The sequence below is a fragment of the Lynx rufus genome, unplaced genomic scaffold (genome assembly GCF_022079265.1).
Source record: "Lynx rufus isolate CCGP_SWC_20201006 ecotype Redwood Valley unplaced genomic scaffold, mLynRuf1.p SCAF_2, whole genome shotgun sequence".
Classification (NCBI taxonomy): Eukaryota; Metazoa; Chordata; class Mammalia; order Carnivora; family Felidae; genus Lynx; species Lynx rufus.
The window spans coordinates 181,103,810-181,128,303 of NW_025814834.1; the positions used below are offsets into that span (position 1 = coordinate 181,103,810).

The 24,494-nt window shown below is 38.0% G+C and overlaps 1 protein-coding gene across 4 annotated transcripts in view; it reads right to left on the minus strand.

Moving 5' to 3' along the window:
* The window catches only part of OSBPL9 (oxysterol binding protein like 9), a 192,990-nt gene that overhangs the window by 108,827 nt on the left and 59,669 nt on the right, over positions 1-24,494 (minus strand). For 3 of the 4 annotated variants that reach the window (XM_047082436.1, XM_047082437.1, XM_047082435.1), the window contains exon 3: positions 7,401-7,479. The exons of the other annotated variant lie outside the window; for it this stretch is intronic. In XM_047082436.1, coding sequence (XP_046938392.1) covers positions 7,401-7,479 — 79 coding nt within the window. The remainder of the gene's footprint in view (positions 1-7,400; positions 7,480-24,494) is intronic. 4 annotated transcript variants of the gene reach the window in all.

A 24,494-nucleotide genomic window follows, 5' to 3' on the forward strand; every position in this document is an offset into this window, starting at 1 on the left:
GGCTAAATGGGTAAGAGGCACTAGGATTCAACTCCTGAAATCATTGTTGCACTATATGCTAACTAATTTGGATGTAAATTAAAAAAAAATAAAAATAAAAAAAACCCTCAACATAAAGAAAAAAAAAACCTCACCTAAGATGGAATATATAATCTGAATATTCCAATAACTATTAAAAGAATTGAATTCATAGTTTATCTAAAAAAAAACCATTAAATAGACTCAATGTTATTTGAAAGTAAAATTTAAATAACTGGGTATTTTTCTAATTATTAGTGTGAACTACAGACTATCTAGTCTTCTATCATTAGGTTGAGTCATATGAACTGCTGACATGCAACTAATAAATACAGTACTGGCATAGGTTCAGAGTAATAGCTTTCATCCCAATCTCTCTGATCATTCTTTTGAGCCTATTGATGGTTCCACTCTAGTGTGCTCCCAGGTTTGGTCCTCAGCTCTCTCCTTTTTTAAGTTTATTTTTATTTATTAAGAGAGAGATAGAGAGCAAGCAGGGGAGGAGCAGAAATAAAGAGACAGAATCCCAAGCAGGCTCTGTGTTGTCAGGGCAGAGTCTGATGCAATGCACAAACTCACGAACCGTGAGATCATGACCTGAGCTGAAGTCAAGAGTTGGACGCTTAACCAACTGAGCCACCCAGGTGCCCCCTCAGCTTTCTTCTCCTTCAGATCTCCCAGAAGGTTCCTAATGACTATTCTATGGTTTTAATCAGAGACTGAAAATACAGAGAGGTTTTATCTAGCCACAGATGCATTTCATTGGCCTACATAGTTTGTTGTTATTGTTTAATTTGGAGATCTAACACACACATACGCAAACTCCTACCCACACACACAAAAAAAATTGTGGATTCTGGCTTCTCTTGAAAAACTGGACAATCTGGCAACACTGGACAAGCATTAGCAAAAGCCTACAACTGTCTGGAATAGCAACTAACTTCCAACAGGGCATGAGTTTTCCAAATTGCTAAAGTCTTCAGTTAGCTTTACTCTTCACTCATTTATTTATCTGCCTAGCTCTTAGACATTCAATTTTTCAACTGCTAGTTCTACTTACTAGCAATGTGCTGATAAGCACCAATCTCCATCTTCAGCCCAGACTCAGATCCAGTTGCCATCCCCATCTATACCTATGTGTCCCACAGACATAAGTCCCTTACCATCTCTGTTCCCCTAGTTTCTCTACCTCAGATGTTGACAAATCCAAACAGTATGCCAAGCCAAGAATGTCACCTTTACTACAATCATTTTCTCACTTCCCATTTCCCAGCAGTCACCAGTTTCTACAGATGCACCTCCTAAAAATCTCAAATCTATTTCCTCTTCTCCTTCCCCATTACTACCGCTTTCCCATTCAGGTGCTTATCAACAATCACAGCTACTCATCTAAAGCCCATGTCTCACTCTGTCTCTTCTCTGCTTAAAACTCTGCTTCACTGGTTCTTCACTGACCTCAGGATAAAATATAACCTCTTTATTTTAGATGTAAGCTTCTGCCTATATCTACAGCCTCATCTTCCCATTGTTCTAACAGTACCAACCTTCATAGTTCTCTGAACACAGTGGCAGCATCATATTTCCATACCTCTGCACATGCTACAACATCCCTCAGCCTAACAAACTTGTCCAATCTTCAGAAGTGCCACGGAGAGAAGGTAAGGAGGAAGCGGAAGGAAGCAGCGTCTGGTTACAGGAACCTTTTAATTTTTACATTAAATACTTTATTATAAAAATAATTACTTGGTAACAAAAAACCCTGCTCTTCTGTGAAACACTGAGTGACTGCCTTTTTTGTCTCTTCATTATTTCAGTGTCTTATACATATTTCTACCTCTACAGCATATTTCACATTACATTACAATTACTTCTTTACAAACTCCTTGACATCATGGCCCAAGTCTTATTTACCAGTATATTCTCAATTCTGAAAACAGGGAGTTACACATACTATATACACAATTAATGTTTGAATTCAACAGCCAGTCTATACCAAAACTACTTTCCATCCACTGTCTATGAGAGAATCTATATGCAAACAAGTTTGGCTGACTGATAGGAAAGGGAATCATTTTTTGCCCTTGTTCAAAAGAAAAAAGAGCCACCTTGTAAAGATAAATTGGCAACTATTTTTAATCTCTGACAAAGGACAGAATGAAGTTGTAGTTTTTAAACCTTTTTAAAGCTCTAACATGCTAGGACTGTAATTTCAATGATTACCTAAAGAAAAAAAAACATAATAGAGTATTTCTTTTTCAAATCCAAAGTTAATTTAAATTGACTTTGTTTTGATAATTTTATGGCATCTCTTAAAAATTGGAGACATTCTGAAATAATAAGTTACCAGAACTGGGAATCATTGTAATAACAAATAATCTATTGTTTGGGGGGAAAAAAATTTTTTTTTGGTACCAATCCTCTTTATTATAAATAAATGATGTTTCAGGATATAGGATGTGGAGGGCAGCTAGAGATTTAAACCATAGTGAAAATGAAGGTGATAGGTAACAACCTACCTATGTATATTTCCATACTCTTGACTTTCTTTCTTGTTATTATGGACGAACTATCTGTGCTCTTAGAGAAAGGCAATGCCTCAGCTCTGTATTAGATCCCATCCTCTCTTGTGTTCTCAATAACACTCATCCAGCAACTCTCCCCTTTCTCTCCTGCATCAATTTTTCCCCTTTTACTGAATCACTGCTAACAGCATAAAAACATGCTATTATTTCTCTTATCAAAAAATTTTTTTATTCTCATTGTCCTCTCCAGCTACTGCTGTAGTTCAGTAATTTCAGCAGAATGTGAAAGCACTGTCTATACTTCCATCTTACAATTGTTCTTCTCAAGGTTATCAGTGAATTCCTAATGGTTAGAAGTCCTCTGATCACTTCATATCCCTCAACTTACTTGATCTATCAGGAGCATCTGACACAGTTGCTGATGCCTCTGCTCTCCTCTTTTAGAACACTGTCTCTTGGCTTCCAGGGTACTACATTCACCTGGTTTTCCTCCTTCTTTTTCATTGCTTCTTTTTAATCTCTTTTGCTAGTTCTACCTAAGCTCTGTGCCCTATAAGTAAAGGTTGGAGTGTTCGAAGGCTCATTACTTGGACCTCTCTTTTCTCTCTACACTCACTCCTAAGTTCTTGTGGCTCTAAATACCATCTATATGCCAATGACTTCCAAATTTACTTCTTCAGCATGAACTCCTCTCCTGAACTCCACACTTCAAGTGCCTACTTGACATCTCCATCTGGATGTCTGATAGGCATCTAGAACTTGTTTATAAACATGTCCAAGGCTAATAAGCTCCTGATGCCCACATCCTCTCTCTAAACTAGTTCCTCTCGCAATCTTCCTCACCCCAGTTAATGGCATCTCCATTCTTGTGGCAAGTCAAAAAATCTTGGTGTCAACCTAGACTCCTTTATCTCACGTGCTGTAGTTTAACCTTTAAAATATAGTTATCATATGACAATTACTTAACAATATAAAAGGAACAAACTACCAGTACATGGAACAACATGGATGAATATTTAAAACATTATGTGGCGCGCCTGGGTGGCTCAGTCAGTTAAGCGTCTGACTCTGGATTTCGGCTCAGGTCATGATCTCATGGTTCGTGAGTTTGAGCCCTACATTGAGCTCCCTGCTGCCAGTGTGGAACCTGCCTGGGATCCTCTCTCCCTCTGTCTGTGCCCCTGCCCCTGCCCCTGTTTATATATTAAACATAAACGTATTTATGTAAATTTATAAATAAAATAAAACTTAAAAAACAAAAACAAAAACATTGTGCTGAGCTAAAATAAAACCAGACAAAAGAGAGGACATAATGTGTGATTCCATTTGTGTGAAACTCTCCAAAAGAAAAATCTATAATGATAGAAAGTAGATCAGTGGTTGCCTGGGGCCAGTGGCTGAAAGTGGAGACTGAAAGAAAAAAGGAAATCTTTTGGATGACAAAAATGTTCAATATCTTGATTGTGGAAGCAGTTATGAGTAATAAATTTGTCAATACTCACTGAACTTCATAATGTGTACATTTTATCATATATTAATTATACCTCTATAAAGATTAAACATACATACATAATTCAACTATTTCTCACTGCCTCCCTACCCCCTGAGTTACCGTGTGGGAGCTATATCACCTCTCTGGATGACAATAGCCTGACTAGTTTCCCTGCTTCTGTCCTTGCCTCCTGCATTTTATTCTCAACACAGTGGCCACACTGATACTGTTAAAAATTACATCATGTGACTCTTCTTCTCAAAACCCTCTAACGGCTTCTCAGTAAAATTCAGCATCCTTACTCTGACATATGAGGCCTCACATGACCAGCTTCTCTGTTACCTCATAGATCTCATTTCCCACTACCCTCCCCCATGATTACTTGCACTCCAATCAGAGGTGGCCTCCCTGCTGCTCCTGAAATATAGCAGGCACACTTTTTTGCACTTCTTATTCCCTCTGCCTAGGCATGATGTACTCCCTATTACCAACCCCAATAAGGCCTTGAAGTTTGTTTCCTCACTTCCTTCAGGTCTTTCACCAAAGGGCACCGTCTCAATGAGTCTTTCCCTGGCCACTCTCAAATTTCAGCACCTCCGTCCCCACATACACAACCTCACTTGTATTTCATTTTCTCCTTTCCTGCTTTATTTTTTTCTCCCCAGGCCTTAGCACTGTTTTATGTATTTGTATTTTACTAATATATATGTTACTTATATCTTATTGGCTTTCTCCTCTACCAGAATGGATGACCCAAGAGATAAGGAAATTTATCTGCTTTGTTCACTACTGTTACCCCAGATCTTAAAATGGATGTTGAATAAATGAATGTATCTCAACAAATTCTAGCTTTCCCTTTAATAGCTGATAGTAAGTAAAATTTACTTTATAGACGCATCAACTGATACTTTATTTGCTTTAAAAAATTCTGGTAAATTCGGGGCGCCTGGGTGGCGCAGTCGGTTAAGCGTCCGACTTCGGCCAGGTCACGATCTCGCGGTCCGGGAGTTCGAGCCCCGCGTCAGGCTCTGGGCTGATGGCTCAGAGCCTGGAGCCTGTTTCCGATTCTGTGTCTCCCTCTCTCTCTGCCCCTCCCCCATTCATGCTCTGTCTCTCTCTGTCCCAAAAATAAATAAACGTTGAAAAAAAAAAAATTAAAAAAAAAAAATTCTGGTAAATTAAATAAAAACTTCAACACACTTAAACATATACAAATATATATCAGCCAAACTTGTTTTCAATTCTAATCAAGAATACAGAATCTATCAGGGGCGCCTAGGTGGCTTAGGCAGTTAAGCATCCAACTTCTGCTTAGGTCATGATCTCATGGCCCATGAGTCCAAGCCCTGCATCAGGCTCTGTGCTGAGAGCTCAGAGCCTGCTTCAGATTCTGTGTCTCCCTCTCTCTCTGCCCTTCCCCATCTCTCTCTCTCTCTCTCTCAAAAATAAACATTAAAAAAATTAAAAAAAAAAAGAATACAGAATCTATCAGACATTAAGAACTTTTTATCAAATTTTCAGAGAATTTCTTCTGAGTAAGGATCTATGTGAAATAACTCTCATTACTGCCAAGAATATATAGAATATAGAGTCCTGCTGAGTTCTTTACAAAAGCCAGATAATCTCATGTTGCCTGAAGCTCCCATTACTATTACAGTAGAGAAAACTAATCAGTTAGATAGTCCCAGAGCTAAGAATTCATTTTAAAAATACATATAACTCTTACTTACACTTGTCATTTATATCAATAAAAGAATTAAAGGAATTGCTTATTTTATAAGCAAACCACAGAAATATGGGAGTATCAAACATAAATAATTTAAAAGTTAGAAGGTACAGGTACCCTTACTCTAGAGGTCTGAGTCTCCTCTCCTTTAAATAGGCAAACAATACAGCTTCTGGAAGTCCAAAGGAGGTGTCTCCTTAATAACTGCAGAGGAGAAAATTCTATACTGCAGCCTTCACCTGCATCCAGCAGCTATTACTGGAAACACATTAAAGTATTCATATTCACTCAAGTAAAGAGTTTCAGTGTGGGGGTGTTATCTACTTTAGTTTATGAGCAGCATTATATATTCAACCTAAAAATAAAGGCCCCGAGCTTTCATAAGATTTAAAATGTTTTGTAAAGTTAAATGCAGTGGAAAATTTCAGAAAGGATTATTAGTTAAGCAGCTCTGAATAAAGAGTATAACCAAACACAGTAAATATTTTAAGGATGTTTTTTCCTGAAAGCATTAGGTATATCACTATTGAGTTATATTGGTTTGTCTTCATCGTATATAAGCTGCATCTTTCATTTCTATGTGTCAATTTCCTAAACAAGACAATGAAGAAAAATAACTTCACTATACTATCCTAGCATGGAAGGACAATAGCTGTCTCAACATCTTGTATAATATATCCGGTCACTGACTTCATAACCCAAAACATTTTTAAGCTATTAATTTATTTAATATATTTATTTACACTGGTACACCTAGCATCTATCATAGTGCATTGTCACTTGTAGTTCAGAGAAACTGCTAACATATCCAAAGCTTCTCATTTCTAAGTTCCATGGAATGCTTTAACATAAAATAGAGGTTACTCTGGATAGGCAAAATGACAAAACCATTAGTAACAAAGCTAATAGACATTCCTAATAGATGAGAGGTACATTATACATGAAAGGTACATCATTAAAATTGACTTTTATTTGCTGGTTTAGTTTTCAAAGCAAGATGAAATGAGAATGATCATACAGTACCTTACCCTTTCTACCGGTGAACCATAGCATGCAATGCCGAAACATAGCAGTGGCAGATGGCATTGGTGTTATTAACTATAAAAAGGATAATAGCAGAGAAATGACGGCTGGCAGACAACACACAGAAATGCAGATGAAATGAATGCAAACTTGCAGTTCTTGAAGCAAAGCAAAACCTTTAAGCCAAAGGTTGCCACTAGCTTCAATTTAATTTACATTTTGAGTTTTACACAGACAAACACTGCAACCTTCACAATCAGTTTTTAGACTCTTCATGCAGAAGCAGAACCATACTCCTCGATAAAGAAGATCAGCAACCTTCTGTAAACACAAGCCAGCAGCAGCAGCAGCCCATTACTTTCTCCCTTCACTGATTTTTATCCTTTAAATTTTTAATCTCCAATTGCAGCCAGATCCACAGTCGTTTCAAACAGATCTGTATCCACTGCAGATACAAATCCCTGCCTAACCTGCAGTACCACTTCATCCAGAACGTTCCTGTGCACTCATTCATGCAGATCAGTTGCAAAACCATTCAAGTCATCCAGCAAACAACCCAAAAGAGAAGGAAAGAAGCAGTTGGGACTGTGAAGAGAAAGAATCTCTTCTTTCAGCTCACCCTGGAAATGGAAGGTTTTCTGATCAACAGTTATTGTGAAGGTGCTGTCGTCCTCATCGTCTATACCAATCACAGCTCCCTGTGAAACAAAGAGCAAAATCCCAATAAGGCAAACAATGACATCAGCAATATTCACTACTGCTACAGCCCTGGAATGCTTAATGCACCGAGGACACTGGCAGTAAGCTAGACACAGAAAAGGGGAATCTGAGACCGTATTTTTGCTTAGGGAGGAAGAACTAAAGGAGAGGGGATGGCAGGGCACTGTAGTACTCTGCATAGCTACCTTCTATCCTTGCATAAGGGGCATGGTTGTGGTGAGGGGGAGGGGACAAACATAGAAGCTGAGTCTAGAATCTGTGCTTCAGAGTCAGCCACTGAGGCTTTCTGAGCTTTGGACTACTCTCTAAAATTGGGGGGTCAGAAACCTCCACCTCACCCAGTTGTTGTGAGGCCAAAGAATGCAGGTCCTCTTCAGCAGGCTGCTTTGTGTTACACTTCTTAGTGCAGAAATGTCAGGTAACACTTGCTTCAAAACACTACCCCAATCAATTCCTCCCAGTGTGCCCCCATTTATACATGGCTGTGCAACTGCACTTTCCACTTTCTGCTGTAATTTTCTGTTCATATGTCTGCCTCCTCCCACTGAAGTGCCATGAGATCTTGGAAGTCAAGGACTACATTATTTATTTTGGTACATGACCCTTAAGTACACATCCAAGCTATGTTTTCTAATAAAAGCATGAACAACTCTCCAAAGACAGGGGAGGAAGGGAATGCATTTGTAAGTTGTTTGTACCAAGAAAGTGGATAGGCTGGGTTTTAAACTTTTTTTGTGTTCAACCTCAAGCAACTCATGAAGACAACAGGAATTAAGAGACAGGAAGCTACTCAAAACAGGGAATGTAACATTATAATCAGTGTCCTTAAGAAGTGTCTAAAGTATTCCAGAGAGAGAAGCTAGAGAACCTGAGATAGGCAAAATGCCCCAGGATGGTTACAAAAGTAACAGTGTGCCACAGACAAAACCAGGACCTTGAAAATGGGGGTTGAAAAGAATCAGGGGGCCAAAATACCTGATCCCATGAAAAAAGGCTACTCCTATTATAAGAGGATTAGGTAATAGAGCCAAACATTTATTAAATCTCTTCTCAGAGGCCATCTGGATAAACCCCAACTATACGCAAAACCCACTGACCTGAATTATCTTATTCTTCAGTTTTGGATTGGGTTAGGATTCTTACCCCATTTTCAGATAAGGAAAGTATCTCCTGAGAGTATAATGACTTACCCAAGGTCACACAAAGAATGAATGTCAGAACCAGAACCACTGGCAGGATACCTACTTATTCCATGACAGCAAATATAGACACATTTCAGTGGGTAAGCAAGTGTGGGACTGGATCTTTCTGGTTAACTGAGTTAGATGTATCAAATATTTGCTAAGTCATAACTAAATACAAAAATATGTGCTAGATACAGCTCTGTAATATGTAACAACAGTCCCTGCCTTCAAGGCACATATACTTCAGAGGAGGAGATAAAACATGCAAAGAGGTGAGTATAAAACAAGGCAAAAAATGATCCTACATCGATGAACTTTGAAAACATCATGCTAAGTGAAAGAAGCTAGTCACAAAGGACCATAAGGTATAATTCCATTTATATGAAATGTCCAAAACAGGCAAATTCATAGAGACAAACAGTACATTAAAGTTTGCCTAGGGTTGTGGGGAAGGGAAGAAGTGGGGTAAAATAGGGAGTGACTGCTAACAGGTATGGATTTCTTTTTTTTTTTTTAATTTTTGTAATGTTTTATTTATTTTGAGAGAGAGAGCATGAGCAGGGGAGAGACAGGCAGAGGGGAGCAGAAGATCTGAAGTGGGCTCTGCACTGACAGCACAGAGTCCGATGCGGGGCTTAAACTCACAAACTGTGAGATCATGACCTGAGCTGATGTCAGACACTCAACCAACTGAGCCACCCTGGTGGCCCGCAGATAGGGGTTTCTTTATGAAAACATTCTAAAATTGATTGTGGGAATGGTTGCTTGACTCTGTGAATATACTAAAAACAATGAATTGTATACTTTAAATGGGTGAATTGCACTGTATGTGAAATATATCTCAACAAAGCTGTTATAAATCACCCCAATCCCAAATGTCTGTTCTTTCTTTTGGATCCCTTAATGTAAATTTACCATTTACCTGGTCAACTCAGATGGAAACCTCTAGGTTCTACACATGTCCTCCTTCATTCCATCCCCATAAGTTGTGCTCATTCCACCCTTGAACCATAATCTCAAATATGTCAATTCTTCTCCATCTATGAATTGCCAACACCCGAATTCAGGCTCTCATAACTACATGCTTGATAAGGCAGTCTGTCCCCCTTCAGTCTGGCTACCTTTTTAGTCCAGTCTTTTGCTATTGCTAGAGTAGTATTTCTAAACTACAGAGTCTCACAAGAGAAAAAGATGTTTAAAACCTTCCTTGGGTCTCTGAACTAAGAGATAAAGTCAACATTTCTTCATAATGCCAATCAAGACTGTTCAAAATCTAACTAACTTAGGAAACTAACCTTTCCACTGTTATCAACTAGACCCTTCCTCCTTACCACACACAAAGGCCCTGTACATACAGCCCCAACATTTCTTCCACACACTGGGGGGAAAAAAACTAAACACACCAATTAATTTCACTTTTTTATGTCCTTTCTTATGCTCAATTACCAACCATTTATGAAAAAAAGCAAAACCCCACATCTCCCCCTAGCTACAACCTCCTTTTTCACAAAGGAGTTTTTTTTTTTTCTTTTTAATGTTTACTTAACTTAGAAAGAGAGAGACAAAGTGCAAGAGGGGAAGGGGCAGAGAAAGGGAGACACAAAATCCAAAGTAGGCTCCAGGCTCTGAGCTGTCAGCACAGAGCCCGATGCAGGGCTTGAACTCACAAACCTCGAGATCATGACCTGAGCCGAATTTGGACGCTTAACTACTCACCCAACCAATACCCCAAGAATCAAAAAATTTTTTTAAAAAAACTTTTTAATGTTTATTTATTTTTGAGAGAGAAAGAGGGACACAGTGTGAGTGGGGGAAAAGCAGAGAGAGAGAAAGAATCTGAAGCAGGCTCCAGGCTCTGAGCTATCACCACAGAGCCTGAGGCAGGGCTCGAACTCACAAACTGTGAGATCATGATCTGAGCGGAAGTCAGATGCTTAACCAACTGAGCCACCGAGGCACGCCCCCCCACCCCAAGAATTAATTTTTTTTAATGTTCATTGATTATTTTTGAGACAGAGAGACAAGGCACGAGCAGGTGAGGGGCAGAGAGAGAGGAAGACACAGAATCTGAAGCAGACTCCAGGCTCTGAGCTATCAGCACAGAGCCTGATGTAGGGCTTGAACTCACAAGCCATGAGATCATAACCTGAGCAGAAGTCGAATGCTTAACCGACTGAGTCACCCAGGCACCCCTCACAAAGGAGCTTTTTAAAAGTTGACAATGTCTTAACCTTTCATCCACTCCTGCAATCTAGCTTCTTTCCCACCACTGCACCAAACTACAGTCGCACAGTTCTCCAATGACTGCTTTAGTACTCTCTAGTTATGTCATACACCACCAGTCTAAAGCACTGTTGCTGCTGCTGACCGCTTCCTTCTTGAAACTCTCCTTCAATGGCCCTTAATTACCTAAGCTGTGCTTCAGAAATATTTCTACTTAGGTACCTTTGACAACCTATACAGGAGAAAGTAGTCTTTTGTCACCCATTATAATTTATCTCTCCTCTGTCCAAATGCTTCTGTGAAGACTCTGGAAGATAGCTAACAATCTCCCAGTCCAATTGGGTCTTGCCATTATCCTGAACATTCTTCAACACACAGATGTACAATTCATTTGACAATCTGGCCTCCCAGTTTCCTGATTTGTTCAACTCAAATAAACTTCACTGCCATTCTCCTTCAGACACTCATTCCCAATGGCAATACACCTGCACTACCCAATATAACAGCCATTAGTCACACATGGGTATTTAAATTTTAGTTAAAATTTAAAGTAAGTTAGTCACATTTCTAGTGCTCAATAGCTACTACATGCGGTTAGTGGCTATGAAACTAAGTGCAGATACAGAATATTTTAATAATTGCAAGAAGTCTACTGGACAGTGTTGCCCTAGATCTTGTCATCATAGAGACCTAAATCACAATAAATAGTTAATACTGCCTGTTACTGAATATTTTCAATGACCCAGGCACTATAAGCATTTTACATATTCTTTATCATTTGAAAACAACAACTTCATATTGAAAGGTGACATATACATAAATCATAACCCTACAAGCTTAGTGAAAAGAAGTTCCCTTTGTAACCTTTCTTAATCATTAGCCCCACTCTCCATTCCAAAGGTAAATACTATCTTTCTTTCCAACATTACAAATTATTTTTGTCTGTCTTTGAACTTTATACAAATGGACTTCTGCAATATACTTTCTTTTGTGTCTGGCTTCTTTCATTTAACATAATGCTTGTGAAATGCATCACAGTTATTGTATATAGCAGTAGTTTGTTCACTTTTATTGCTATATATAGTATTCCTTTGTATGGATTTTCCACAATTTATTTACAGTCCCATTGTAGATGGATATTTACGTTGTCTCCTGTTTTTGATTCATAGGATCATGCTGCTAAGGCATTCTTATGTATCTCTCTCATTATACATATGCTTATATTTTTATTAGGTACATATCTAGGAGTAAATTTGCTAGGTCATAGGATATCTACATGCCAATTTTATTTTTTTTTATTTTTTATTTATTTTTTTATTTTTTTTTCAACGTTTATTTATTTTTGGGACAGAGAGAGACAGAGCATGAACGGGGGAGGGGCAGAGAGAGAGGGAGACACAGCATTGGAAACAGGCTCCAGGCTCTGAGCCATCAGCCCAGAGCCCGACGCGGGGCTCGAACTCACGGACCGCGAGATCGTGACCTGGCTGAAGTCGGACGCTTAACCGACTGCGCCACCCAGGCGCCCCTTTTTTTTTATTTTTTAATTGTTATTTATTTATTTGTAGTTTGAGAGAGGGAGGGAGGGGGGACAGAAAGAGAGAATGGGGGAGAGAAGGAGAGAAAGAGAAAAAAATCCCAAGTGGCTCCACGCTCAGCATAGAGCCTGATGTGAGGCTCAATACCACAACGCTGGGACCATTACCTGAGCCAAAATCAAGAGTCAGATGCCCAACCAACTGAGCCACCCAGGCACCCCTATTTATTTTTTTAAATAGGCTCTATGTCCAATATGGGGCTTAAACTCATGACCCTGAGATCAAGAGTCACATGCTCTACCAACTGAGCCAGCCAGGCACCCTTGCACACGCCAATTGTAAAAGATACTGTCAAATAATTCTCAAAAGTGGCTGTGCCAATTATACTCCAACCAATGGTATACAAAAGTTTCAACGGCTCCACATCTTCACTAACATTGCTGTACTTTAGTCATTCTGGCAGGTGAGTAGTGTTATCTTATAGTGGGTTTAATATACATTTCATTTCCCTGATAACTAATGAGGTTAAGTATCTCTTCATGTTTCTTGGCTATTTGAATATCCTCTTGTGAAATAGCGACAAGACTGGACGATTATTTTATAATTATCTGTAGAAGCTTTTTACATATCTTGGATATGAACCCTTCTCTAGTTATGAATTAGGCAAGTATCTTCTCCCATCCTGTTGCCAGTCTTTGTAGTCTCATAAAGATGTCCATGAAGAATTCTTAATTTTAGTGTAGTACAATGTATTAATTTCACACTTTATGATTGGGCTTTCTGTGTTTTAAGAAGTCTTTCCCAATCTCAAGGCCATGAAAATATTCTCTCCAACGTTATCTTTTAGAAGTCTTTACATATGGATATCAGGCGAAGTAAATCCTCCACCTTTTTTCTCTTGGCCTTTATAAGTTATAAATCAACATCAGCACCACAGTCAATGCCCAGGTCCCCCTAGGCCACCAGGTGAGAACAAGTCACCATTTCTACCGGGGGTCTGTTGGTTGACTGAGATGGCAGGAATCAGAAGTGGGTGTTCTTGGTCCTTTATAAATCTGAATAAGCAGAACAAGTTACACAAAAACTTGCTAGGATTCTGATGGAATGAACTGGGACTGCCAAATATTTAAGTCTCTTTACATTTCAATGTTTATAGTTTTCTGAGTGGAGGTCTTGTCCACCTTTCATTAATGTTTATTAAGTAATTAATGTTTTTGATGCTATAGTAAATATTCTTTATTTTTAAAAATTCATTTTCTAATTACTAGTTGTTAGTATATTAAAATACAGTTTATTTTGTACAATGACCTTGTATCCAGTAATCTTGCTAAATTCATCTATCAATTCTAATAGTAAATCTGTAAATTCTCTTGAATTTTCTGTTAAGTTGCTACAAATAATAACAGTTTTATTTGTTCTACTCCAATTCTTATACCTTGTATTATTTTTCGTGCTTTATCCATTGACTAAGAATGCCAGTGCATGTGTGGTTAAAGACTGCCACTAGAAGAGCAGATGACGGTGAATCTAAGTGATGACAGAGGGCATCCTTGCCCTTGGTCTTTCTCCCATTGTCCTCTGTAGCTATTTATTTTTTTTTAATGTTTTTATTTATCTTTGAGAGAGAGAGACAGAGCATGAACAGGAGAGGGTCAGAGAGAGAGAGGGAGACACAGAATCTGAAACAGGCTCCGGGCTCCAAGCCATCAGCACAGAGCCCGATGCGGGGCTCGAACCCACGGACCGCGAGATCATGACCTGGGCTGAAGTCAGATGCTCAACCGACTGAGCCACCCAGGCGCCCCCTCTGTAGCTATTTAAAACCTTCTCTATTTTCCTTGAACTCCCAACAACAACATAAGCAGTCATCAGGAAGAAACTCTAGACCTGCTATGCCCTCTCACCCAAACATTCACCTGCATCTATACCCACTCTTGCTTCCATTCCACTTGTCATAATGGAAAAAGGGCTCCAACCCCATCACTGTTCCTTAGATCTCTTACTCAACCAAATTTTCAACTTCTTTGACTACTGGCTCTTTCCCAACAGCATTTACACATGTTGAAATTCTTTACCCTATTTAACAACAACAATCATTCATTCAATTGTACATCCTCATCTAGCAACTGGCCCACACCTCTCACTCCCTTCCAGTCAACATTATTAGATTTGTCTAAGCCTCCTAAATTGTTTTAGCCTCCCATTCCTTGTGGGATATGTAACCACATCAATGGCTCTTCTTCACCTTCAAGTAAGGTGACCATATGACTTGGTTTGCCTGGACAGTCCCAGATTATTTCTCTTGTCCTGGCATAATAATGAATAGAGTATCCTGGTCTTTTTTCTTGAGTGTCTGGTTTAAGGGATATGGTCACGCTGGCATAGCCTAGCCTACAATGTCCTCAGTGATTTGCTCCATGCCTACCTCTCATCTCTTATCAAATTCTACAGTTGGACAGTTTGAGGTTTACCAGTTGTCCCAGGCTCTCTTCCACCAAACATTCATCCTCTCACTTTATCTGAGTGTATGCTACTTTATTTTTTACATTTGGTAAAGCAAAACTCTGTTTGCTAATCCACATATTGAATAACATTCTACCTTAAACATTCTACCTTTCTTTATGATGCAAACCCACCAAAATACCAAAGTTTTTATTTCAGCCTGCTTTTATGACCCACTGTACCAACATAGTAAACACATATATTTTTCACTTACTTCTCAGGATTTCTATTCTGAATATATGAGATGCTCCACCTTGCAGGTTATCAGTACTTTGTGTTCACCAAGATACCTGCTGCTTCAGGGTCACACTATCCAAGTTCCAGATAGAAAGTAACTAGAGCTGGAGTCTAGTGCAACCAGATGAAATTTCCTGACTTTCTCTCTTCTTTCTTCTACACACAAACATACCCCAAACACGAGTCATAGTTTTGGTACCAAAGACAGAAAGTTTTGCTCTCATGGCTTAGAAGAAAAACAAAACAAAACAGAACACCACAAAACAGAATTCTGGCTATTTTGGGCCAATCTCCCTTTGCAAGAAGAGAAAATTGAATTGGTAAACTGGATCTAAGATAGTAAGAAAGAAATGATGACTCCTCTGGGACACAGACTGCTCACACAGCTCCTAAAAGAAATGTACACAATGTTATGAATACACAGCACAGCCACTCCCACAGTAACTCTACAACCACATCCTTTCTCTCCCTGCTGAAATATTAGAAACCTATCTTACATTCATATAACACATTTAAATATGACCTTAGAGATTCAGACAGAACAGGTATTACGCTTCTTTAGAAATTAGAAAACAGGCTCAGAGAGGTTAAAAAAAAAAAAAAATGTGCCCAAGGTCCTACAACTAAAAGGCAGGAGAATTCAGGTTTTGGAATTCCTGATCCAAAGCCCTTTCTTAACAGGGTATTGTTATAATAAGCAACATTCACTAATTACTTCAATAGATTTATTAAATACCTATTCTGGGCCAGGAACATTAATAGCCAAGGAATATAAATAGGAGTAAAATATATCTCTGCCCTTGAAGAGCACATCATCTAGAGGGGAAAGAGAGGAGTCAACAATACAGAAGGAAATAGGAAAGCCTGAGGTCTGGCCTGCTTACCCAAATGCTGTTGCATGGAGGACCTATTTTAACATCATTCATTGATTTAACGTATATTTATTAAATTTTCTAGACATTACTATAGCTAATAGGAATAGATCAGTGAACAATCTGCTTTGCTGTTTTCACTAAATACTGTTTTGAGGTTTCTTAGTGCTGTGTGTGTGTGTGTGTGTGCGCATGTGTATGTATGTATGTGTGTATATATATATATATATATACATACATACATACATATATATATATATATACACACACACAAACTTTTCATGCTGAGAATATATGTGCACACATACACGCACACACACACAATCTATTTTGAGAATACATATGTACGTTTTACCTGCTATATAGTATTTCCACTATATAAGTATTCCACAATGTGTCAGTTTCCTAACATTTAGTTTTTCATTTTTCCTGTTCCAATAATCCAGCAATAACCATTACTGTATATGTCTCCTGGTAACACTTCTATAAGAAAGTAAGAATATGCTCAAAATGGAATGAGTTCCAATTTTATGTAGAGTTGGGCACATCTTCAACTTTATTAAATACTACAAAATGTCTCCGTAAGTGTTGTATTGATTTATATCCCAACCAGTACTATATGAAAGTTCTTACATCCCCAATCATTAGCCAACACTAGGAATAATCAGACTTTATAAATCCTTGACAATGTGATAAAAATACTATCTTCCTGGAGTTTTAATTTGCATTTTCTGATATCACTGAGAAATAAGAACCTAGTCTCATTTATTGCCATTCTTATTTCCTCTTATATGAATTGAGTGTACATATCCTTTGTGCATTTTCTTTTAGGCATTCTTTTGTCTTTTTTACTGATTGGTATGTGTTCTTTGGGATTTCTTTTTGTCTTTTTTATTATTAATCTGTAGGATTTTAAAAATATACCCTGGATATTAATCTTTTGTCAGTTATATGCATTGTAAATATCTCCACTCCTGTCCACGCATTATCTTTCTCTTCAATTGTGGTGTCTTTTGGTTGTTGGTGGTGGTCAAAAGTTTTAAAATTTGAAGGTTATCAAATCTACCAATCTCTTCTATCATGGTTTGTGCTTTAAAAAAACATCCTATTCTGTCTTGACATCATAAAGACATTCTTCTATATATTCTTACAACTATGAATTTTCATTTTATACCTTTAATACTTCTGGAATTTATTGTGTATAGCATAAGGTAGGAAGTAAATGTTATTTTTCCCATATGGGCAGTCACTTGATCCAGCTTCATTTACTGAGTGACAGTATCTGGTTTGAAATGTTGTCATATTCTGAACTGTCATAGTTGTGTGGTTCTATTTGAGTTTTCTCTTCTTTGACACTGATCAATCTCTTTCCCCTTATATCAACACCATATCATTTGAATTACCAGTTTCATAAAAAGTCTTAGGAATGGCAAGTCCCCCAACTCCTTATTCTTCAAATTTTTCTTGCCCCTTTACCATTTTAAATGACTTTTAGAATCACCTTGGCAAGTCATTTAATAAGCCTAATTGTGGTTTTGACTGAATCACATGTATTTACAGATTAATTTAAGGGATATAAGCATATACATGATATTGAGTTTAACAAGTAGGAATAGTATAGATTTTTTTAATGGTCAGATCTTCCTTTAGTCTTTCAGTGATGTGTTACAGTTTTCCTCCACCAAAGGAATGCACAGATCTTGTAAAATATATCCCTAATAACTTCTGGCTATTATATTTTTTAATAACATTTTTCTAATTGTTCGTGGGTTGTATAAGGAACACTATATGTTTTCTGCATATTGATTTGATATCCAAAAACTTTGCTGAAGGTTAGTCTTTCAAATAGTTTTTCTGTAGATTCCTGTGAAGTTTTTTTATGTAGACAAACATTATCATCTGCAAATACCAGTAATGTTTATTCTTCTCTTCCAATCCTTTTTCTTTGAATTCTTATTTCTTATTCTTGTGTTACACATTTGCCAGGACCTATAGTACGGTTACAGAGACATCATCAGCAAATCCTAATTCTCATTCCTCCTTCCAGGCCTTATATTTTCCATATCTTTTGTCTTATAGCATTTACTAGGACCTCCAGAGCACAATATTTAAAGGAGTAGCAAAAGCAGCCACTTATGTTTGCTACTGACTTTAAAGATAATGCTTCTACTATTTCACTATTAAATACACTGTAGTATTGCAGTAAATACCCCTTATCAGGTTGAGATTATTCTCTTCTATTTCTAGCTTGCTTAATCTTGAAGGCATGTTTCATTTTAGTCACTGCTTCTTTTGCATTTATTCAAATGATCATGTAGTTCTTCCTCTTTTGATCTATTAGGATAAATAACTTTAATTAATTTTCAAATTAGCATCATAGTATTACTGGAATAAACTTCATTTGGTCGTAATACTTTTTGTTTATACATCACTGTGTATGGTTTGCTGTATTTTGTTTAGGACTTTGACATCTATATTAATAAAGGACACTGGCCTAAAAATTTCCTTTGTTATTTTTTTATTACTTTATTATTACCTTTTTCTTTTTCTAATTTTTAGAGTTAATGCTTAGTTCATTAATTTTCAATCACTGTTTTATATTAAAATTATAAATCACAGACTGCCTTAGATGCAGCTTTAACATGTGATCCTTTCATTATTATTCAGGTTTAAATATTTCATAATTTCCATTATTATTTCTACATTCACCAATGAATTATTTAGAAGTATGTTTGTAAGGCAGGGAGTGGTTACTGTTTTGTTAAAGGTTTCTTAATTTATTCTACTTTTGTCAAGGAATGTTATCTATGTGAAATGTGTTTTTGTTATTCTTTTTCCATAATAATTTAAATTTCTTTTTCTTAAAGTATAGTAGGTCTCATATTAATACTGTTTCTAAGCTTTCTTTTGGCTAACATTTCCTGGCTAACATTTCATCACTTTCTTATTTTTTTTTTAAGTTTGTTTATTTATTTTTGAGAGGGAGAGAGAGAATCCCAAACAGGCTTTGCTCAGCATGGAGCCTGATTCAGGCTCTATCCCACAGCAGCAAGATCATGACCTGAGCCAAAATCAAGAGTCAGACACTTAACTGACTGAGCCACCCAGGTGCCTCCATCACTTTCCTATTTTTAATTTAATTTGTAATTATGAAATATTGCAAACATTCAGAAAATATAGCAAAATGGTATGTATGTGTCAATGAAAAGATTAAACAGAAATTTACATCTTCCCCAAGGGACGATATTTTCAGTGTCAAATTCAGGAAGAGATGATGTTTGCAAAAAAGCTAATGAATTAACAAAAAAGGCAGAAATTAATAGAGTCATTTTTCATAATGAAATGACAAAACAACGGACAAAAGTTCTTACAGGATGCAGCTCTAAGGGGACAAAACTGAACACATTCTTTTTTAAAAATTTTTTTTTTTCGGGGCGCCTGGGTGGCGCAGTCGGTTAAGCGTCCGACTTCAGCCAGGTCACGATCTCGCGGTCCGTGAGTTCGAGCCCCGCGTCGGGCTCTGGGCTGATGGCTCAGAGCCTGGAGCCTGTTTCCCATTCTGTGTCTCCCTCTCTCTCTGGCCCTCCCCCGTTCATGCTCTGTCTCTCTCTCTGTCCCAAAAATAAATAAACGTTGAAAAAAAAAAATTAAAAAAAAAAAATTTAAAAAAAAAATTAAAAAAAAAAATTTAAAAAAAAATTTAAAAAAAAAATTTAAAAAAAAATTTAAAAAAAAAATTAAAAAAAAAAATTAAAAAAAAAATTTAAAAAAAAAATTTAAAAAAAAAATTAAAAAAAAAAATTTTTTTTTTCAACGTTTATTTATTTTTGGGACACAGAGAGAGACAGAGCATGAACGGGGGAGGGCCAGAGAGAGAGGGAGACACAGAATGGGAAACAGGCTCCAGGCTCTGAGCCATCAGCCCAGAGCCCGACGCGGGGCTCGAACTCACGGACCGCGAGATTGTGACCTGGCTGAAGTCGGACGCTTAACCGACTGCGCCACCCAGGCGCCCCAAAACTGAACACATTCTTAAGCTTATACATAAAACTAAAAATACCTTATTGCATCCATTCTAGGATGGCAATAATTGTAAGACGAATCCCAATGCCCGAGATGTTAACATTTGAAAAAATAATGTAGAATCAATGAAATAAGGCACTAGCAGAAAAAGTCAGTGCTAAAACTATGTTTTTTCTGTTTCACCACATTTTATTTTCTGTTGTAGTTAAGTTCATTTTGGAAGGCTATTTCTTTCTTTCTTTTTTTTTCCTTAAATTTAGTTAACATACAGTTCAATATTGGTTTCAGGAGTAGAATTCAGTGATTCATCACTAAATACAACACCCAGTGCTCATCACAAGTACCCTCCTGAATACCCATCACCCATCTAGCCCATCTCCCTCCATCAACCCTCAGTTTGTTCTCTATCACTAAGAGTCTATTGGGGCAGCTGGGTGGCTTCAGTCAGTTAAGCATCTGACTTCAGCTGAGGTCACGATCTCACAATTTGTGGGTTCGAGCCCGCCATCAGGCTCTGTGCTGACAGCTCAGAGTCTGGAGCCTGCTTCAAATTCTTTATCTCCCGCTCTCTCTGTCCCTCCCTGGCTCAGTCTGTCTGTCTGTCTGTCTGTCTCTCTCTCAAAAACAAATAAACATTAAAATTAAAAAAAAAAAAAAGAGAGACTCTTGTGGTCTGTTTCCCTCTCTCCTCTTTCCCCCCCTTCCCGTATGTTTATCTGTTTTGTTTCTTAGATTCCACATATGAGTGAAATCATATGGTATTTGTCTTTCTCTGATTGACTTACTTCACTTAGCATAATACATTCTAGCTCCATCCATGTTGTTGCAAATGGCAAGATTTCATTCTTTTTGATGACTGAGTAATATTCGTGTGTATGTGTGTGTGTGTATAAAACTTCTTCTTTATTCATCAGTCAATGGACATTTGGGCTCTCTCCATAGTTTAGCTATTGTTAATAATGCTGCTATACACATTGGGGTGCATGTACCCCAGTGCTAAGACTAGTAATAATCCATCACAATACACTGCTGACCTCTCTTGTGATGAACTAAAAGAAAAGAGAAAAGATGACATATCCCTCAGGAAATCAGTCAACTCTGATGACCAGCACAACTGGTAAATGGAGTATTCAGTTTCACTGGACTGGGTAAAAACTGTTACTGTATTAGAATACTTTTTAATATATCAATTAATTTGATATTCATAATTCTATGAGTAAATAACATGATGCCCATTCCAGAAAATAGGACTCAGCACGGAATAGATGAGTTGCCTAAAGACACGAGCTAGTAAGAGGCAGAATCTGGATTTGAATTCCATTTTATGTATGGCTTGTTTTTATCTATATCTCACACTACCTTTTTAGTATTATTACTTCTCCCTTTTGCAGATTTTTCCTGGAAATGTCAGTACTTTGCTTTTGGCTAGTATGTGTGTGGGACAGATGGAATCAGACCCTAGGTCTCAACCAACATTTTACTTTTCCGTCAAGGCAAGGGCACCATCTAGTGGCATATACTTTGCCACCAATGTAGTCAAAGACAATAAATAGATGGGAAGGAAATGGTTTTTCACAGTTCTGCTTTCCTCCACTGGTTTGACACTACCTTGTCACAAGTTGGAGTGTGTCTGCATTAACTCTTGTAAGTCAAAAAGAACAGGAGTCTGGTAACACTAAAGATTAAACAGAGTTTAGTAATGAGACAGACTCAAGTTCAATCCTAGATTCACCATTTACTTTGTGACCTTGGTAAGTTGCTAAAAGTAGCCTGAGTCTGTCTCCTTATCTGTAAAATGAAATAACATCATTTACCTGACAAGATTATTATGGGATTACATGTGAAAATCATCCAGCACACTACCTGCTAGGAGAGCTTCCTCAATAACTACTTGTTCCTTTCCCTATTCTCCTTTTATGTAGATTAAAACCACCTGTGTGTTCTGCTTTGCTTTTGTTTTTAATTTTAAGTAGGCTCCACACCCAATGTGGGGCCTGACCTCAAGACCCTGACATCAAGAGTCACATGGTCTACCAAATAAGTCAGCAGGCACCCCCTGCTTTGTTTTTTTTAAGAAATCATACCATACCACTGGCTCATACTGTGTTGAAGATAACTTCCATAGTTCTTTTGCAAGCAAACTGTAGTAAAGGCAAATTCCACAACATTTATTCATTATTTTTCTAAATCTACAAAATCAACACTAAGCATTTTTTGAGTACCTACTTACTACATAAGCAGACACTGTGACAGTGGATGGGAACTCACTATTGAGTAGGGAAAACAGATAAAATAACATGTAATACTATGTAATAAGTACTTTCATGGATATAAGTGGCAAATGTAAAGATACAGGAGGACCAAGTCTGTTTAGACGGATGTGGATCAGAAGTGCTATACAGAAGAAGGAACATTTGAAAAGTCTTTAAAAGATGAGCTTACCAGACAAGGGCACAGAATTTCTGTCATAAGAAAAAAATATATCAGTATATCAGAAGCAATGATGAATGAAGAAACACAGTAAGGAAATACAAGTACAGTGTGGTTGGAACACAGTCTGGGATGGATGGAGAGGCAGGGAGAGATCTATGGCCCAAGACAATCAATGATAGCTCATTAAGCTCACTTGGAATCTAGATGTTAAATGCACTGTCTATTGCCACCATTATCATCATCGTCATCCATAGCAGTTATCATGTATTAGATGCGTAATATGTGCCCAACCCTGTCCATATATAATTGCTAAGCCTTACAACAACCCTGTAAATTATAGTTTATCTTCACAGAGGTTAAGAAATGTACCCAATGGCACAGAGTCAGTAAGGGGTGGAGCTGAGTGAGATTTAACCCCAGGTCTCTGACTCTACTACACCAGTTGCCCCAAACTTGGCTACACAATAAAATCACCTGGAGAATCTATTTTTAAAAATAGGTTCTAGGGGCGCTTGGGTGGGTCAGTCAGTTAAGCATCCGACTCTTGGGTTTCAGCTCAGGTCATGACCTCATGATTTGTGAGTTCAAGCCCCGCGTCAGGCTCCATGCTAGAAGTGCAGAGCCTGGTTGGGATTCTTCCTCTCACTCTCTGTCTACCCCTCCCACTCTTGTTCTCTTTCTCTCTCTCTCTCTCTCAAAATAAATTAATTAATCAAAAAAAATAAAAAACATGTTCTAGACCCTATTCTAAAACAGTTTGTCTAGAGAGTAGGAGGAGGGAACATAATTGTAAACAAAGTCTCCAAATGATTCTGAAATAGGAAGCCAAATGGCAGTCCAGCACTTTGAAAATACCACAAAGACTCTTAAACCACACACACACACACACACACACACACACACACACACACACACACACACAATGAATTAACAGCTTCCATCTATGTGCCAGGTGCTTAATTGTCACAAAATTCTGCAAGGGTATTATAATACCCACTTTAAAGAGAAAACTCAAACTCAGGAAGCTTACAGACAGCTTCCCTCTTCCAGTCAACATGTAAAAGGCAAAAATAAGATTCAAACACAGGTATATCTGTTCTTCTCTGTCATGCTCTGTAGTAAGCTACATTCTAAAAAAAGAAAAAAGAAAGACCCTAAATGACCCTTGCCCCTATACAATCTCCCTTTCATAGGTGGGTGGAAACCTATGAATGTGATGACCTATCTATGCAGTTATTATATTACAGAATGAGTTATCACTGGAGTGATTATGGCAAAAGGGAGATTATCTGGTGGTGTAACCTAATCATACGAGGCCTTTTAAAAGCGGTGTTTTTTTGCAGCTAGTAGCAAAATGGGGAGTAAGAGAGATACAAAGCACTAGAAGGATTCAAGGTATCTGCCCTGCCACCTTGAAGATGGAAGGGGACACATGACAAATAGTATGTGCAGCTTTTAGAAGTTGAGAGAGGAACCCAGATGACAGCTAGCAAGAAAAAAAGAACCTCAGTCCTACAGTCACAAGGAACTGAATTTTGCCAATAACCTGAATGACCTGGACCCTTAGATTCTTCCTCAGGGCCTCCAGATAAGAGCTCAGCCCAATGAGCGGAAGGACTGGGATTTCCCTTTCCTTCAAACACAGCCATTTTAAGGTCAGATCACCTGGAAAACCCAGGAAATCAATCTGCAAAGTGGCAGAAGGATATCCACAGGTGGAGGGAGACAGCATGGCAGAATCAAGGTGTGTGTATGTGAATGGCACAGGCATGGAGAGGAGAGAACCCCTTCTGTGGAGAGATAAAAGGGAGAGAAAGAGAGGCTATGGAATTGCGGTACTGAGTTGAAACAAAAGGAAAACCTCTCCGGACCACACACTGGAGAACAAGAAATACAGAGAGTGCCAGCTTCTACTCTGCAAACAGCCTTAGCTGCTGAATATCAGGCTCAATTAAGCCTGAACCGTGTGCACATGCCTGGC